The 19,338-nt window shown below is 39.5% G+C and overlaps 1 protein-coding gene across 1 annotated transcript in view; it reads right to left on the reverse strand.

Annotated features, from left to right (window-relative positions):
- LOC134529979 (A disintegrin and metalloproteinase with thrombospondin motifs 6-like) overlaps nucleotides 1-19,338 on the reverse strand; it is a 225,691-nt gene that overhangs the window by 31,965 nt on the left and 174,388 nt on the right. Inside the window, exons 17-18 of the mRNA XM_063364509.1 lie at nucleotides 14,830-15,111; nucleotides 7,345-7,463 (exon numbers count right to left, since the gene is read on the reverse strand). Of these exons, the coding sequence (XP_063220579.1) occupies nucleotides 7,345-7,463; nucleotides 14,830-15,111 (401 nt within the window). The remainder of the gene's footprint in view (nucleotides 1-7,344; nucleotides 7,464-14,829; nucleotides 15,112-19,338) is intronic.

Here is a 19,338-nt window from a genome sequence, read left to right on the forward strand (position 1 = left end):
ATAGACTGCAGTGTTAGCGAGACATCTTCAGGGTTTTCTGCAGCGGTGACAATTGCATTAATGTGCGTGTTGGCTAGAAGCAGTACGAGCTCTTGTTTCGAATTAATGATTATATTCTTGTAGTCCTCAGCGAATACAAGAAGCATGGACAGAGTAACACAAAATTCGAACTTTCCTTCGGCATAAACCGGAAGCTTATATTCATCCTCGAGAGCCCAACCGGTCATCTTTGCAGCAGACAGTTCATTTGGCGTGAGCAAAAGGTAATTTTTCATAGCAGATGTTATGCCTACATCTCTCGTCTGGTATACCTCGACGCCAATGAGTACATATGCAATTCGCTCGATTAGGTGAAGAATCCTATTGCAGGATATTGACGTCGATGTCGGATGTGTACCATCCGCTTTTGTCAGCGTGCCTCTTATACCTAGAAATGACTGCGAAGGTAAAGTACAGATATCTTGGTAGTGTACAGCAATGCTGACTTCTGATGGTAGTGCGTACGGTACGAGCAGGAAGAGCTGGTACTCGTGCAATTCCATTTTCGTAATGCTGTCATCAAAAATGACCGGATCTTCCACTTTGAGGATTTCGTCTTCCATATTTATTCGGCACTTGTCCAATACTAAGAAGATACTTTATGCTGTCAGGTGTTAATGCACCGAAGTCTGTTAGAGAACTGTTCTTATTCACGCCAATGCGATTTCTTTTATAACTGTTCGGTGTTACGAACCTTATGCCCAACGCTTCAAGTGCTGACGTAATGTAATTTCTTCGTGTTGAAAATTCACCAATCGTCCTCGCTGGTCAACGATTCTGACGACGACTTCATGTGCGCACTTCACGACGACTGGAACGTAAATGATACTTTGCGGTACCTCAACCAGTTTATATCCTGGCGGGACCATCGGCGAAAACTCGTGCAGCATGTTGCTTAGTCTTCGGTTGAGATACGCTCCACTTGCCAAATTACAGTTTAATCTTATGACATTGACATGGTACAAGGATTCGTAAAGTCGTCATATTAACTGCATGTTAGAATGCTTTTTTGAATGTTTGGATTTTCATGCAGTTGAAAGTATACATCTTGTGGTAACATATCCCTGATGAAATTTGCAATGTCGTCAATTTCGTAAGAGCCAACAGGTAACCGTATTTCATGAGCGGTCCCATCGCTTTTCAGGAAGCAGATCTTTCTATTTTTGTATTCGATATTTGGTATGGCATTCTACGTTTGAAAATCTACGAGTCCGATACACCATTCTCCGTCTAAATCCAGAGGCGGGAAATGAACCGCCCGCAGCTCTGATGCGTGACCTTTCAAGGTAAGTGTTATCGACATGACTAATAAATTTTAATATCTGTAGAACCTTTAAGTAGCAATTGTTTTTGTCAGCTAATTTTTTTTAGTTAAAAAGCGAAGACACGAGTGTCCGCAATTTGTTTTATTAGGTGACTGTTCGGTTTCGTAATTGTAGAACAATGTAGTGGTATGGCCCAGGTACCGCCTAAGTTCTGGCGGAGGCTGTAAATTTCCAAAACTATCGTAGTACTCGGCAATTTTTCCAGTCCTTACATAAGCCACCCAGTGCGTGCCACGACCTTTCGACGTGTCTAAATTAATTATGCCATGCTCACGTGTCTTTAGCTTGCTGGGCAAAGTTTCTCGCATAAAAACGCCTCGGAAATTTGGTATTTACAGTTTGCGTGCGTACTTGATTAAATCTACGTTGGTGAGTGGACGTTTCGGCAAAGAACTTAGGATTTTTTCATTCGTTTCGTTCTCATGGCTCGACCTGATTTGTGAGGTTGTAAGTAGAGTCCTGCACCACTTCTTTTTTACCCATGGCAATGGCTTCCATGTTGGCGTTGTGTCGTTGTGCTTCTTTTAACTGCTTTCGTCATTCTTCGAAGTGTTTACTGCCCGCACTATACCGCTCGTTGCACCGATAAGGCTGCCGAGAGCACCCAATGCATGCAAAAGCAATGGAAGAAATCCTCCTATAATCTTCTTGTCGAGAGTCTGTAATTTTTACACGCCTGCACCAGTCTTGCGTTTGGCCTTGCGTGAGTTAGTCTTTGACTTAATGGACCTGGCTCGACGAGCACCCAGTCCTAATTTGGTCTTTGCCTTCATGATTTTGTAAACGCCCCAGGCAGCGATTTTCTCTCCTAGTCCCGCGTTCGACGATTTACTTATATCTTCGGCTTCCTGTGCGAATATCTCGTCGGCCCGGTGCCTGCATTCCAGATCCTTGCTGAGTGTGTATGCAATATCATGCTGCTTGCACTTTTCGTCGAGAGAATTAATGCCCACGTCACCGCGAGCTAATCTTTTCGGTAGTTTAGTGCCGGGGCCGCAGAATCTGTAGCCGGGAATGTGTAGCACGAATGGCAGATTGTTTATCAGCGAGTTCACGAGTCCTGCCCGATGTGTTTTTTGTTCTACCTTTTCGAGTCATTGCGCACAACTGACCAGAAAGTATAAATGTGTTTGATTTTGTACAATTTCGTCAGTACAATGCAAGTCGTCAAGCAAGAAGTGTGATTTTCCGTGCGCATTACGCAAGGCGATGAATCTAGCAGTCGTGAAACACGACATGGATTACTTTTGTCTTCTGCCGTATGAGGCATAATGGCGGGTCCGTCCAACTGCGGTAAAACGTGCGTTATACTGAGTTTATTAGAGGAGCCAAACGGTCTTAGGTTCGGAAATGTTTACCTCTTTTCCAAATCGTTGCAACAGCCAAAATACCAGCGCCTAGCTATGGTTCAACAATCGGTGGATGGTCTGGAGTATTTTCCATTTAATGATAATGCGGATGTGGTACCTTCAAGCGAAACGAAAGCCAATTCCGTGTATGTTTTCGACGAAGTAATGTGCGAGAAGCAAGGCATAATACAAGAGTACTTTTCCATGGGCAGACACGCCAGAATAGACTGCTTTTACCTGTGTCAGATGTACAGTCGTATTCCAAAACATCTCCTTCGAGACAATGCGAATGTCATAGTACTTTTTCGCATGGACGAACTTAATTAACGTCACGCTTATGACAACCACGTAAATACCAACATGTCATTCTAGGAATTTAAAGACATGTGCTCCTTATGTTGGAATGACGTACATGGATTCCTAGTTATAGTTAAAGACTGGCCTCTGTATAAGGGCAGGTACAAACGAAGTTTCAATCAGTTTATCGTCAAACATGGGTCATATCATTTCAAAATTCGGCCGTAGCAGTCGAGACTTACGTACTGCTCTCAAGTCTCATGATGATGTTATCCGCAAATAATTTTCGCTACTGGCTCAAAAAGTAGAAAGTGTGAAAAACGAATTACTAGAGTATCTCGTTGCAATTGACCAGCACGTGGAAGCCTCGGATTATCGCATTCGCGACATGATTGAAGTATCGAATGCGCAAAGACGTGACGATTTGAGGACTTCAAAGTAGTCTGAAAGCATCACTAACTCACTTGTCAACAAATTCAGATTTAGCCAAAACCAAGAAAGAAGTTTCTGCGAACAAATAAAAAAGTATAAAAGGAGGTCTTGCGATATGTTTTCAGCCAGTACAATGTCGGACCTGGCCAGTGACCTTCGTCGAGCTATACAATCTGTTCGTGAAACATATCTATTTGCTAGACGAACCAGACTTGCATGTGAGATGGCAAATGAAGAAATATTTTAACCAATCACCAGTCGCCTCGACGAACTTAAAAATAAGGAAGAACCAGCCATCAATGTCAAGACAGAAGTTGAAGATGAAATGCCAACTGTAAAAAAGAGAAAGTATGAACTAGATCGAGAAGAAGAGGACTTAATGAGTACAGAGTCCATGCACAAGATAAAAATACCGAAAAAGGGACACCAAGTTAATGCAATGATCCGACCATACCTGATATCGTTTACGAGTCGGAATAATGACACGACCTATGGCGTGTACAGAAAACATAATAAGTGGTTTCTTGGTGCTAAAGAATTAGACTTTCTACCATAAAATATCGTGCGCGTAGAAGAGTTCAAAACGTGTGGGACTATAAGCCTGTATGAATTGCTGTTTCGCAGGCAGCCTAAAATATATTCTCACAAAGACTTACAAGAGTAAAAAAACTGCTAGATCTAACCAATGCACCTTTTCGTGATTTCGTGATAACGATCCAGATAATGGTGTATATAAAGATGAATATCATGAAAAAATCGACATTCTCGCTAATCTCTTCAGTGAACTAACAATACATAATGAAGGTTTAAAAAAGCTACAAAGTGGTCATATATTTGAATATGTATATTGGGACGACCACAATGAATTAGTTGATCGCCTTAGAATTATAAATTCTTCGCTAAGTGTAAGAAACTATTCGCACATCAACGAAATAGTCTCCATACTTGAAGAAGTGAGGGAAGCCGGCTACATACATTGAGTCGAACCGGAATCGCTCGCGAACTTCATGCTCCTGCTGGACAAAAATACCTCTGTCGCAAGGTTATAGTTCGTGGAATTGATGATTTATTCCAGGCTGGCCTTGTTGAGATGGTTACCGTATTCCCGATTGAATAAAGTTTTTAAGTAAATGTTGACAGTCAGCGATGTTTATAGCAAGTAAGCCTGGGCTAGACCTGTAACATCAAAGACTGCAACTGAAGTAGCCAAGGCCATGGACAATATTTTGCATGATGGTCGTGTACCGTCGCACCTTCAAATGGACCTCGGGAAAGAATTTACAATGCAACTTTCAAGGCTTTGATGAAGAAGTATGGCATCAAACACTACTCTTCATTTAGTAACGTCAAAGCCTCCATTGTCGAAAGGTTTAACAGAACTTTGCATTTCAAGTTGTGGTGACAGTTCACGGTTAACGGAAATTACAAGTGGCTTGACATGATGTCGAAACTAATAAGCGAGTATAATTCCACAGTGCATTCTACCACGAAAATGAAGCCAAAGGAAGTAAAGGACAATCGCCTGCTTAGAAAAGTGTGTTCCAATACAAAGAAGTAAGATCCACGAAAGTTTAAAGATAACGTCGTTGACATTGTGCGAATCTCCAAGCAGAAAGGTATCTTAGAGAAAGGTTTCACTGCGAACTGGAGTCCCAAACTTTTCCGTGTGACACATTTTCGTGAATCAGAGCCTAGGACCTACTACCTCGAGGATTTGGACAACAAACCTATTCCTGGCGGCTTCTATGCCGAAGAGATCCAGTCTACATTGTATCCTGATACATACTTGGTGGAGAAGATTATAAAACGAAGAAATGGACGATCCTACGTGAACTTATGGGACTTTCCACCTAGCTTTAATTCGTGGGTGGCAGATGCAGAAATCGAGAAATCAACAAGACTTAAGTAATTTGTCTGTTTTTTTTTTTGTACTTGTAGTAGTGTAAAGTTTATGTAATAATTTTTTTTTAAAAGAGCTTTCAGTGTTTTTATTTTTTCAAACCTATCACTTTTGTGGTATTTTTTTATATTATAGTTGTTTTGTGTCAGTCAGGGATCGAACCAAGGAAAGGAATCGATCGAATCATTCAGTATATTGATCACAAATTTATTTAATGAATTTTGGAATTTTTTCATTAAAATCGGATAATAAATAAAGATTTTCAAGATGGCGGTCGTAACGGAAATTGATACAAGTGGTGTCATAATTCAGAATGTCGCGTGCGACAAAATACATTTTTATTACTTTTTATTGAGAATTTTTTAAATATAATAATAAATTACTGATTTACTCTCGCCGGAAATCGAACCGAGGACCGAAATCGTTTAAATAACTAAACATTTGAAGTAGGCAGTTTTTAAATTATTTTTTTGGAATTTTTTCGGAATTTCTAGCATAAAAATTACAGATTTTCAATATGGCGACCGTAACGATAATTCAACAGTTACATCTTAATACAAGATGGTGGTTCTGTCTCGAACAGGTGATGATATTATTACTTCAAACTAAAAAAATTACAAGTTCGAATATGCCTGTTATTTTTATATATACCTTATTTAATTCTCAGTCCGGTAAATGTCTCGATGGCCGTGCGGTTAAAGGTGTATGTTTTCCAACCTAGGGATCAGAGCTGCGATGGTTCGAATAACAGTGCTTCCAAAGTATTTTGCATAAAAAATAAAATTTTATATGTCTATAAAGACCATAATAGCTATGGTAGGTAATGGAACATCGGCCTTATTGTATGAGACAGTGACGCTGGCGCTCTTTTGGAACAAACAGCAGAAACAAAGTCGACGGTATCCAAGATGGCGGCCTCCAGTGGAACAGAAAAAAAATCAAGAGTGACGCTGGTGCTCTCTAGGAACAAACAGCGGAAACAATGTCGACGGCATTCAAGATGGTGGCCTCCAGCGGAACAGAAAAAATCAATATGGCGACCATTATGAAAATTTCATCAAGAGTGAGTGGGGCGCTTGATTTAAATATGGCGGATCCAAGATGGCGGATCCAAAATGGCCTCCAGGGCCAAGGTAAAGGTCACTGTCATCCAAGATGTCCGTCATGATGTCACAATCCAAGATGGCGGACCGTCTTCCGGCTCCACCGCCTGGACCCTGGCGCAGGACATACCAATACATACTACTCTCATATCATTATTTTCATGCAGTGTTTATGACAGTTGCAGGGTGGATGGTGAGAGCGATACAGTTTTTTTACAGATAGTGCTAACAAAAGCTTTAGATTTGTCAATAGAACATTCCTAACCAGCTAATGTAAACAATGAAACCATTTGTTTATATATGTATGGTTTTCCAATTGGCATTGAAGTAGATCCAGTTAGAAAAAAAAGGGGGGTGTAAGGTATCCCGGGCCTCCACTGAAATTAAGAAGCCCCCACTGAGTGGGTTCGCTTGGGCTTGCAAACAGGTTTGATTAAAATAAACTTCAAAACTATGGTTTTATGGAAAACATTAGGTATGTTTTAAATGTTTTCTGCATATTTCATGCATATAGGCCAGAATATGGGTAGTATACAACATAAAAGCACCCATTCAGCGATGACTTGAGTTGGTTAAAACCCATGTGCAAAAATCTCAGGCTGTGTGGGCCTCTATGGGAATTTCCATGGGCCGCACTTCAGAATCCTACAGATTTGCGCCCCTGCCAATGCATGTATTTACATTAAATTTGTGTGGTATTAAATAGTTTTGTTTGTTTTTGTTAAAATAATTGAATTGAAAGTTGAATTTATATTAAAAGTAGGCAACATGTAATGAATTGAAATGCAAACACACACACGTATGTGGCTTTATGACCTCAACAAAGTGCTAAACATGTCAACGGTCCAAGACAAAAATTGTTGACAGTTCTATCAGCAAAAACATCGGGAAAAACTTACCTCGCCTGGCATTCCCGCTGGTTGCAAACACGTCTGACACTCTCTGGCTTTGTCAGGCCCTCGCAGAACCTGTCGTCCACCTTGCCGTGGCTCTCCGCCACACACGAGGGTGCCACCTCCTGGCGTGCACACCAACCCAAGTCATTCATTTTGCTCACTTTCACAACAGACAAGGGCTTGCAATCTATGCAAAACAAAACTGTGCTGTTGCAATTTATTTTACGAATGATGAATATTATAAATACGCAAATCAATGATTGAAATGACTGTTTACACAAGTGCCCATTAAATTAATTTTCATGGAGTGCTTCAAAAGAAAATTTAGCAAATTAGGATTGCGAAATGACCACCCACCACACCAGAAATACCAAGCATAGCAGTGGTTGTGGAAATTCACTCATTGCTAGCTCTGGCCTGATGGCTGTTAGCACCAGCAGCTTCACTACACAAATACAATGAAATAAGGATTCTGGAGCCCATTATCTAGGGAGTCCCCGATGGCCAGCTGCACCACTCTTTGACACTGTTGCCAGCCAAGTCTTTATGGCCTAGGATCTACTGCCAGAGGGTACAATGTACCTGGTGCGGGGTACTGAGCAGGTAAACACAACTTACAGCATCATAACTGTCGAAGTTGTGGCTATGTGGCTGCAAGCCAGATGATACACACCACAACCATATACGTCTTTGAGCCACGGGAAGAATAGTGTTACTGGACTGGCAATTGCTAACTGGGCTTCGATTGAGGCAATTGCCACACAGTAAACCCTGAGATGGGGAAGTGACAAACAATGCAAGGCTGCCTGCTTCTCTCTGTTTATGAGGGTTTACAAGTCAAGTAATGAACACTGAGTTTGTATCCCAGTGGTTCGCAGCCCACTATTACCTTAGAGGTCCCATCGCCTTAAGCTGTTAAGCATAAACATACTAATTTAAAACCTATCTAAGAAATGGGCTCTTTTATTATCATCCGATCGACCTACTAGATCTATATTATGTGTTTCGAGTCCTTACCATGAGGTGGTATGGAACTTACTATGGATGAATATTTAAGTTTTTACGACCATGTTATTACTCATCAAACAACCACAATCAATGGTCAATCTGCATATTCGCTGTCACACAGATATAAATTCTAGAGACAGATTGATCGGGGAACAGGTAACTTACAGGAATTTCTCCTCGATCTAGTGATTGAGTTCTGTAATAGAGAACACAGCTCTACACATGCTGGCCCTGAATAAAGACTGTTCTTAATGATTATGTATATATTTCTGTTTTTTAAACATGATTAAGTGGATAATTCCCCCCCCCCCCCAAAATAAGGTTTTTTTTCTGGGTTTTATAATATTATAAAATTAAACTTTTTGTATGTGCGCTTGAGCTACTAGCAAGTTCCAATGCACTACGAATATTGGAAGAAAACAATGCTTGTTAATATTCAAATTCACCAGTTATATTTTAAGTTTATGTTGTTGGGTCATAATGGTTCACATCTTGGAGAGATACATCAGAAGATTTGTGACTGCTCAACTCTATGATATCACATATGATCTGTGATTTTGAAGGATTATCATCAATATCTGGCCCTGCTGTTAAGGATGGTTGGCTTTGTTGTGCTCTGATATGCGCCCTTAAGAAGTGCTAAAGTAGAATCCAGGAAGTTCCTTTCCCTGAATGGAAACATGCAGAACACAGTACTTTCGAAATCAAGATCAATTTCACATTGTGCCACATGCAGTTACAACCAATTTCTAGAGATACATTAGTTGTTTGATAATTAATGATAATGACAAATAAAATGTTGTGTATATGGTGAGTACCAAGTTTGGCCTACTATAATGTAAGTACCATAGTAACGAGCAAAAATTCATCGCCTTGGTGGGGCGGCTGCAATCAAATGAAACTGGGAGTGGAACCTGTCACCTGAGGTTGCCAGCATTAGTATCTGAGACCGAACCCAACAGGATCATAAAAAGGGTGTATGATGTGACATTGTAGCTTATCTATAGCCAAGGTAACCCTCTGCCTCCTCGTGGTAACAGTGGTATTTACCAGTGTTGTTCTTGTTTTACTTGTTCAACTTTGTAGCTTCACATGAGCCTGAGATGGGTAAAGACAATAACGAATTTGCAATCAACTCTATAACTTTCGTAGAAAGAAGAGTGTGAGTGGCGTAACTGACTTCCTCGAAAACCCGACAATAGTTTGGGGCAGAGGACATCGAGCCCAATGATGCAGGGTATGCACATGCTTAACCAAATCCTTTGTCATTGAGAAATAGTGAGAATTAACACATTCTGGTTCACCCATTACCAAATTAAAGCAAGCCAGACTAGATCAGCTATAAAGGATTATAACCTGGACTATTACATATGCAGTTGTGCAAGAAAATGGTGAGCAGTTTGGGAGGAGCAACAACCCCCGAGGAAATGTTAGCTACATACGAAACCATAATGTAATGACAATACTACAGTATGCCTAAGGAAATTAATTTCTTGGTAGTTATCTCTGTGAGTAGATGCCTACCCAACGATCTTGTCTAAGTAACTACCATTGTGGTACACAACAATACTGTTAAGTAAAACTGAATACTACTAGTTTGTGGGGCATTGTAGGCAGGAGCTGTGCCACTTCTGGCTGTTAGGGCACTGCCCCCACTATCTCCAATCACCCTCGAGGAAACCTAACTGAAAGACACAATGAGCTGAAGATTTAACTGCGGCTTTGCAATGGAAACACACACACTCAATAGGATGAATACCTGGCAAAGGCTTTGTTCTGGTTCCAATGGTACAACACCATTTTGGGACTGACTCCTATCGGAGTGGTGCAGGGTAACAATTTGCTGCTGCCAGCCGAAGGTGAGGTGGATGAAGGACCATCCTCGGACATGGTGGAAGGCTAAACCTAGTGCCAGAAGAAGAACTAGGTGGTGACACATCAGCACCTGGCAGAATGTGTACACTGAAGAATCCTGCAATAAAAGTAACTCTAATTAGAACTGTAATCTGGAAACTAAGGTCTCAAAACACCAATTGTTAATTTTACAAGGTAATTAATATGAAGGTATAGCAAAATGGTTAAATAATCCAACGTGTTCACCAGAAGGCTGAGGCAGGCCAACTTCCTTGTCCCAATGGACAGTTGGTGTCAAAATAAAATCTATTAAAATGACATTCGGTTGAATAACCACTTGGGGACTTCTTTGGGTATTAGTATAGAGATTGCAAAACATTCCTCACCACTGCCCACACTACGAGTTTACATCATCCAGGCCGAATAAGTGGTAGCGATACCAATGATGTTGCGATTGTTGGACATAGACATGTTAATCATGTCCCACTATGCTCCCCATAATGCAGACATAGACCATCTACCTTTCGAACTGCAGGTAACTAGCTTCTGAGAAATGCTTAACAGATAGTAGACAATATATTCGGAAATGCTTAACCCAAATGTTGTAGAGTCAAAAGAGGAGATGGGGGATTTATCTTTCTTAACTCAATAAAGTTGTTGATATGACACACCCGAACTGATGACTCATTCTGGATTACCAGATTTCCAGGCACCACTCTAATGCTGCCACCTCTGTAGCTTGCCTACTGGAAGATGATTTAACCGAGATGGAGGGGCATGTAACATTAATTACGAAGCATGTGTTGCATCTGTAAAACTTTCAGAAATGACAGGAGGCCTCAATGTTGAACTTCTGGAGTGAGAGGGTGAATCAGAGTCACTGGGTTGCCTCTGACAGGGTGGATATGGCTTGTTAAAAAATGAAGGAGGAGAAATGTTCTGTCGTATCGTCATACCTCCTATGGACATTTAATGCTAGATTTATATCTTGGTTAGTGATATACTGCCATTCAGAACTATGCCTACCCAGTGAAACTAGCTGGCACATTGGAAGCTCTCCATCAGACCGCTACTTATGCGAGCATAAAACTCTACATGAAGTCTTAAAGTGAATGGACCTTCAAGATTATAGTTGGCTACGAAAATCTCATGAACTCATGCTAGTATGCTGGGAACAAACTGAGGACTCTTGCTGCATGAGCATGACAAACAAGCGAACACTGCAAACAAGAACTCTTAGTAACGCTTTAGTGTAGGGTGTTGCGAAAAGGAATGCAGACTGATGACCTCATGTGGCTAGCATGGTCGCTTACATAATTTGCAGGCACTTTAATATATGCAAAGACGCCAACTCACGAAAACATCAGGGGTGGAGACAGAATGATAGTTAGTGGACAGCATAGGCTTAGACTCATCAGTTTGGATCATACAACTAACATAACTGTTGTTGCATTGGTCAGGGTGGTGGTCAAATGACAGGTATATTTTAAGGGAAAATATATTCAAAACATTATTAGTACATTCATGGTCAAATAATTGTAAATAAAAAGGTTTTGAAGAAATGTTTTGCATTTTAGTTAATATTGATTGCCAGTATCATACCTTCCTGGGCCACTTATATCCCAGCAGTCGCCATGAGATGCAGACCAGAGATGAATGTAATGTTACTCTTTGTTCATTGATTAGTTTATAGCAACTATTATTGTTTTGAAATTATTTAAATACTTGCCATAATGACTGTCCAAGGATGTAGGGCAAGGGATATCAATGATACTGGCTGACTTAGGGAGTTTTGCAATAATGATGAAAGCTGAAAACCACAGATGGACAGCCTCCTCATACTGCTATTTTTTCCCACAGTTATTTTGTTTTTGTTTAATATATTTCTCTAAAGGTATGAAACTGAGTAACCATGTATCTCATGGAGTTTCAGCTTAGCTGCTACCATATAAACTCGAATAGATGCCGAGATATTTATTCCCAAAAAACGCTCACGAATACAGGGATCGTCCTGAAATCGCACCTCAAGAAAAATTCAATCAGACTTGAAACAAAAACTAAGAAAAGCAATACATGGCAAATATACTTGACCATCCATAAAACAGTGTTTAAATAATTTTTTACTTTGCATTGTCATGTGTTTTGATGACCAATGTTTAATATATTAGAGTAAAATCCATTTCAGTCTGTGCATATGTTTTTATCTATCAACAAATGGGGAAAAATATGTAAGCAGAAGAATATTTGGTTGTAAGATAACCAGCCTACAAAGAAAATATGTTGCAAGATGTGTTCCACTGCTTATAAATGCACGCAAGTCTGAAAAAAAGTACTAACAAGTAGTTTATTTTAGCTAAAGGAATACACCCTAAGAATTTTTATTTTTCATGCTGGTGTGCTGGTTTACGTTCCAAAATATTTTCCTTCTAACACTAACCTCAATGGTATGTTGCGCAAAACCGAACTTAACATTTAAGTTTCTCGTAGGATTTACACTTATCTACCTCTTACTTGTGATTGGATCAAAAAATGTGTCATCTGCAGCTCAGGTTCCAAAACAAGGAAGAACCACATCTAATAGTAATTACAACCTCAATATTGTACACTGTATCATAAAGACTAACAACTTTGCAGCAGCATGCTAATTGAGATTCTGAGAGTGGGGAAGAATCTGGAAACACGAGATTGTGAAAGTGATTCTGATGTAGAAGAAAAATAAATTGATTATTTTTTGGTGGAGGGGACATCCCAAAGTAGGGGTTCGACTCAATTCGAGGTCAGCCTCTATTTGGGTTCATATGAAAGATACTGTGTGGTTAATTACATTATTTCCTTTGCCATTTAGAGAAAAAGACACGCTTGAAGCCAGCAATGGGAGAGCTAGAGACACATAATTAATCTTGTTTAGTCTGTAGTCACCCCTTCTCTTCAGCTACATTGGTTGGATGAAAAATCCCAGACACGTCAATGCTAACCACATTTATGACACCCAACAACATTAACTACCAACTTTAGTCTTGGGACATTTGCCCTGGGACATAACCTGTACCAGCAATTAATTTTATACCTGTATAGAAATATAGAATGTTGCTTTTTGCCCATTATGACTATCATACAAAACTGAATGTTTCCCATTCATGAATGGTGGTAAGGAGATAAAACGAATGATCTATAGATCAATCGAAGTAAACAGGGGCTATAGTTAACCAGAATCGGCAATTTTTATTAAAGGGATTGAGTCAGGTTAGTAAAATAAGTGAGTAAAATGTAATTGAATTTTAATTAAATTGATCCTGTGTTCAAATGACCGAATACCCACCTTTAGAGTTTTGGAAAAAGAATGAATGACCTTGCACTGAGCTAATCTTTGATTTTTTTGAATGCTGCTGATATATGTATATTACATGATGCATTTTGAAATATATCTGACCCTATACGGTTTTCAGTTGTAATTCCGTTTCCAGCTCTATTTTTTTTTAACAGAGAAGAAAAGGGTAAAATCAATGAAAAAAGAAAACATCAAAACTCATAATAAAAGTATCCAACTATTGTTAGAAATAAATTCTAATATTATAATGGCACCATACTGTTTCTATACAATGAAAAAGTTTTGATAGCCAATAATTTTAAATGTACGAGTTTGTTCCCACTTCATGGATAAATGCAAGCAGTATTGCTAACAAAGTTCAGTATTTTACAAAATATTCACAAACTATTATAAACTGTTTTCTTACACAATAAGTCATAAAGTGAAGCAATTCATAATGTTTTACAATATTTTAACTTCCTGTTAAATACTCCCACAATCTCTACTTATACACGGTAACGGTGAATCATTTTTTCACCCTCTTATTTGTAATTGTCTACTCTTGTGACATCTCCATGTCTCGATGTGTCTTCTCATTTTCCAACATCATACTACCATGTAGTCCAACAGCAGTTCCAATTAGGCTGGTAACGTTTTGCAGGGCAGGATACGAATATTTAAAGCACTATGGCAGGGGTCGGCAGACCGCGGCTCGTGAGCGGTACGCGACTCTTTGCTAGGATTGTACGGCTGTACAACTCACTGCGCTGCCAGAGCATAAAAAAAAATTGCCAAACAAAATCAAACGGCCCAATCACAGGGCATATTCCAAACTGCGCGCTCCTACCATCACTGCCCACCACCGCACTCGCCCGGTGTTTTTATTTTAATATTCAATTAGTTAAATAAGTTATGTTTTATTGTTTTATCAGTAGAGCTCTATTAATAACTACAATTTTTTTTCACATTTATGTGTTTTTTTCTTAAGTGACCTTTACTTTTAAGACTTTATTTTGAATTTGTAAATAATTTTTTTTGATTTTAATTCTTTATTTTATCGTCTTAAAATTCCATATGGACACAGAGATAAAACATTTGGCGGCTCGATAAAAATTTGGAGAATCTGTTTAGTACTTAATATTTGGCTCGTCTCACGTGAAAGTCTGTCGACCCCTGCACTATGGGATTGTACCAGATTTTCAACCAGTTTTTAAAGTATACTAATTTTTCTGCAAGTTATAAAATATAATGCATGTATCTTGAAAGACACCATATCTGGTGTCACGACCACGAAATGTGCGCCCCTGGTGTCCCCGCACCTGACTGCCGCCACCGCAGTTGACGCTGCAGTCGTTCCACTGCAGCAGCTCCCACGAGTACTTGTCGCTGCTGGCGGCAGGGCTGCGGGAGGCCGCGCTGCTGGCTGCCTTGCTGCCCTTGCTGCCCTTGCTGCTCTTCCTGTCCTTGGTACTTCCAGTGTCGTAGTCCTCATCTCGCTCGCTGACCTGGGCGGTCCTCCACGGCCCCGCGCGGCTCGACGACACCGGCTGGTAGAAGCTGTACGTCACGCCCGGGTTCTCGTGCCGCCCGTACCACACGTACTGCAAGCACACGGTACCACGGTCCCTAACGTACCGCAGGCACGTGGCACCACGGTCACTAACGTACCGCATGGCTTTTAAGAAGTGTCTGTGTGATGTTGCAAGGTAATTGCAATGTTTCATATATGTACCGATGTAGCAAATTTTTCCCTAGGGCGCTTTCCCGCGTTATACATTGAGAACACATTACATAACAGATTCCTTTTTAAAAAGCTAAGCTCCAGGGGAAAATATTATTGAATATATTTTCAGTACAGATACTAAGAATATTATCTAATTATTTCTCAAACAAAGTCAAAAGTTTTCTATATCCTGAAGTGTTTTTGCAGGAAGAATGGACCTGGAAGCCACTGGTATCAAACAAATATATATATATATTTCTTTGAAGAACGAAAATTATTTTATCTGTAACTTGAAACTAAAGGCAGTTTAAACAATAAATTTTAAATGAAAGTTTTTTGACATTACAGAAAAATTAAAATGGAATATTTAAACTTTTGATTGTGTGTTAGAATATATCCTTTTTATTGCTGTCAAAACTACTATCCTTATAATGCCATGGACACTTAACATAAACTAATAAAAAAAATGAGTTTTTAAAGTTATGTTTTTTACTGACATACTATTAATTCAACTCACTAAACAACATTCAACACCAGGAACATGATTTAATTTTTTAATGTATGAAACGCCTCGAAACGAAATTAATTATTGTTATGATCTTCGTCATTTGAGAAATGGTAATTGTGAATTCCACTCAAGTTCCTTCTAACCAGGCACTGATAGGGTATTAGAATTAATTATTTCACTCGAATATTATACTGACAGTCCTAGAACAAAAAACAAGACAAAAACTATCATTCTTACAAAAATGCATGAAATTTAGGGCCTACCGGTTAGCGGTGGAAACAGAGTGCAGGCTTCACGTATGATATTTCTGTCAAATGAGACGAATATGTCAAAAGTCAAGACGAGAAACAAGAGAAAAAAGTGGTAACATAAGATTGTGTTGAAATACTGAGGTGTTTGAAAAGAATTGGCCAGTAAAAGAATATAAAATACAAGAGCATCACTGGAGGAAGGCTATGGATGTAGAAGATCACAAGTAATGTGAGGAGCCGGCTGCGGTAAAGAAAGGAAGAGGAGCAGGACAAGAAAAAGCACGAGGAGAAATAATTAAAAACATAATACCCCGGAGACAGAGCCTTGGGTTCCAAACGATGATTATTGCATACACATTTGGAAATAAATATTCGCTCGAAATGAATAAATATTTGTCTAAAATCAATATGAGAGTATTTAAGGTTTTTGATTAAGATTGCTAAAACCTTTGTAACACGGTCAAATATTTGTCTACAACTATTATTTGACAATAGAGTTGGAGGTGTAGTAGTGGATGGAACATGGCTTCCAATTTTTGCCATCAAATAAATTTGAACAGATAACTTAAAATGTGTTATAAATCACGTGACACTACTATCAAAGTTTATTTTTGGTCTGAACTATCTCAAACTTTTCAATTTTAGTCTCATTTTGAAATTAAATAATGAATATAAGTGCTGGATGGAATTTTTAAACTTGTTATACTATTTGTGTATTTTGAAATTTTTTAACATGTAGAAATGTAACTCGTTACATAGTAAAATATATTTTCAGTTATTTTTTAAAGTTAAAGAAATATGATTTATTCTTTTACAGTTAAAATGATTTTTCATACATCATTGATATTAATTTCATTTTACTTCTTTCACTTTAATAACCTCTTTAATCGCCGATGTGTTCTTCGCAATTTTTAAGTTCGTTACATCGGAAATGGATGTCATTTCCGTTTTCGCTAGGCACGATTTTGATTGGACGATTGCATCCAACCAGGGCCGCAACTAGGGGGGGGGGGGGGGGCAAGCGGGGCGTACGCCCCGGGCGCAAAGCTGTGGGGGCGCCGAAATAGCTTGCATTGTAATTCCTACTAGTGGGTTCATACATGGAAGTTACAGTAGCACAGAAACTGTTACATGTAGGTACCGAAAATGCTTAAATAGCACCATTTTTCCGTGGGAGGGCCCCCAGACCCCCCGCTTTATTGGTGTGGTATGTGCAAAAAAAGAGGGGGGGGGGGCGCACGAATCCATTCATGCCCCGGGTGCCAGAGGCTCTAGTTGCTGCCCTGCATCCAACATCCAAAATATTTTAGAACCCGTCTTCTATACACAATATTTGATATAAATTTTAGTCATCCCACTTGTGAAACTAATATGTCTGCACTAGTGACTATTTGACACAACATATTGGATGGTGTTGAAGCGAAAATTTGACATTGTAACAAGGCCTTAAGGATAAGTGTAAGAAAGTTTATAGTTTATTTTGTTACGTTGGCTTTGCTTCTCGTCGACAGTGCTGCCATAAAAAAAGTTAACATGTAAAAACCTAAATCAGGTGTTAGAGGAAAAATCGACTATGATTTACAGTACGTAAGAACTTATCCCATAATTTACCTGAAGTGAGATTTCGAAACCAGGAAAAACTTAAATAAATACGGCATTGAAATTAACTGCAGGGGAGGCTCTTCTGGCGGACAAAATAATGCCAAGATTCTTGAAAAAAATGTTTAATCAATATAAAAAGTGCCTAATATACGAGGGTTGTAAATAAAGTAATGGCAACATAACTGAAAAAAAAGACTTTAATTTGTGTACATGCAAACGAACATTACTTTCCTTCAATAAAATTACCAGCACAGTCTTGTACCTTTTTGCCAGAAACCAGGAAGCCGTAGGATACCGTTGGCAAGGTGTTGTCTGTTGATGTCACCGACGGAGCGTTCCTACTGCTTTGATCATAGACGGCACATCAGGAAATCGGATACCTCGAAGGGGTTCTTTCAACTTAGGAAATAGGTCGTAGTCACAAGGACTCATGTCAGGTGAGTACGGAGGGTGTTCCAAACACCTCCCAAAACCACCGTCGCAAAAGACCATTTACAGCTTGTGCAACATGATTACGAGCATTGTCATTCAACAAGATAGGGGTATTGTCTCGCAATAAACGTCGATGTTTGGGCCGTTTAGTTGGGCGCAGATGGTGCTGTAGAAATCGGCAACAGTAGACTGCATTGACAGTTTCTCCTTGAGGCACAGCATTCGTAAGAATGACACCCTCGTAGTCGTATGTTACAGTCTGAATTACCTTCACCGGACTGGGTTCCTGTCGAAACTTCTGTGGATGCAACGAACCTGAGTAACGCCATTCATTTGATTGACACGTTAATTCAGGCTCATAGGCTCGAGCCCACATCTCATGAATGGCAACAATACATTGCAGAAATGTGTCTCCGTCAATGTGGTATCTGTCGAGGTGGCTACCAGCCAGTGCATACCGGGCCATTTTATGTCAGTGAGTCGATGTGGAACCCAGCGGGACACAATTTTCCTATTGGTAGGTCTTTCCTTCAGTATGTGCCAAACCGTTTGCTGACTGAGCCAAACTTCAGCAGATATTTCCCAAACAGTTAATCGACAGTCTATGGAAAGGAGACCGCTCACGATGTCAATGTGATGTTGAGGAATGGATGACCGACCTGTGCGGTGCAAATCCATAGTCTAAATCCGACCAGCACGAATCGCTTAGACCCATCGTTCAACCGTACTATACGGTAATGCATTCGCACCACAGGCTTCAGATTCCTAGATAACATTGCGATACATTTTTTCCACGGGCAACCATTCACGACTACTGATCACCCTTTGTAAACATGCTTTAGAGCGGTAGAATTGACATTGTCTACTTCAACGCCACGCAGCAAATACCCCTTCTACTTGATCGACGTTTGTATGTATTCTACACATCGACAACAGCGCCACCTCACTGCTCCGATATCCTGTTTGTGCATGCCCGATGTTCTGCGACATTCTAGGTGACGTTGCTACTAATTTATTTACAAGCCTCGTAATTTGGCATTATACGAGAAATCCAAGAAATATTGGTAAATTATTTTTTGGCCAAATGAATATAAATTTCTGTCGATTTGACTTCTTTCAAACAAATAGCAAGATAACAAAAAATCTAATTCGTATTGTTTGATTTTATGATACCAACATCCCCACATAATACTACAAAACTTCTTTCGTGTTACAACAAAAAGTTTGTTTCATTCTTAGTCACTGAAAATATATGTTACTGCCAAAAAACTCTTTTCGAAATGTAAATTGGCATGAAAAGTAAGCTTGTATT

Source organism: Bacillus rossius, chromosome 1 (genome assembly GCF_032445375.1).
Source record: "Bacillus rossius redtenbacheri isolate Brsri chromosome 1, Brsri_v3, whole genome shotgun sequence".
In the NCBI taxonomy this organism is placed as follows: Eukaryota; Metazoa; Arthropoda; class Insecta; order Phasmatodea; family Bacillidae; genus Bacillus; species Bacillus rossius.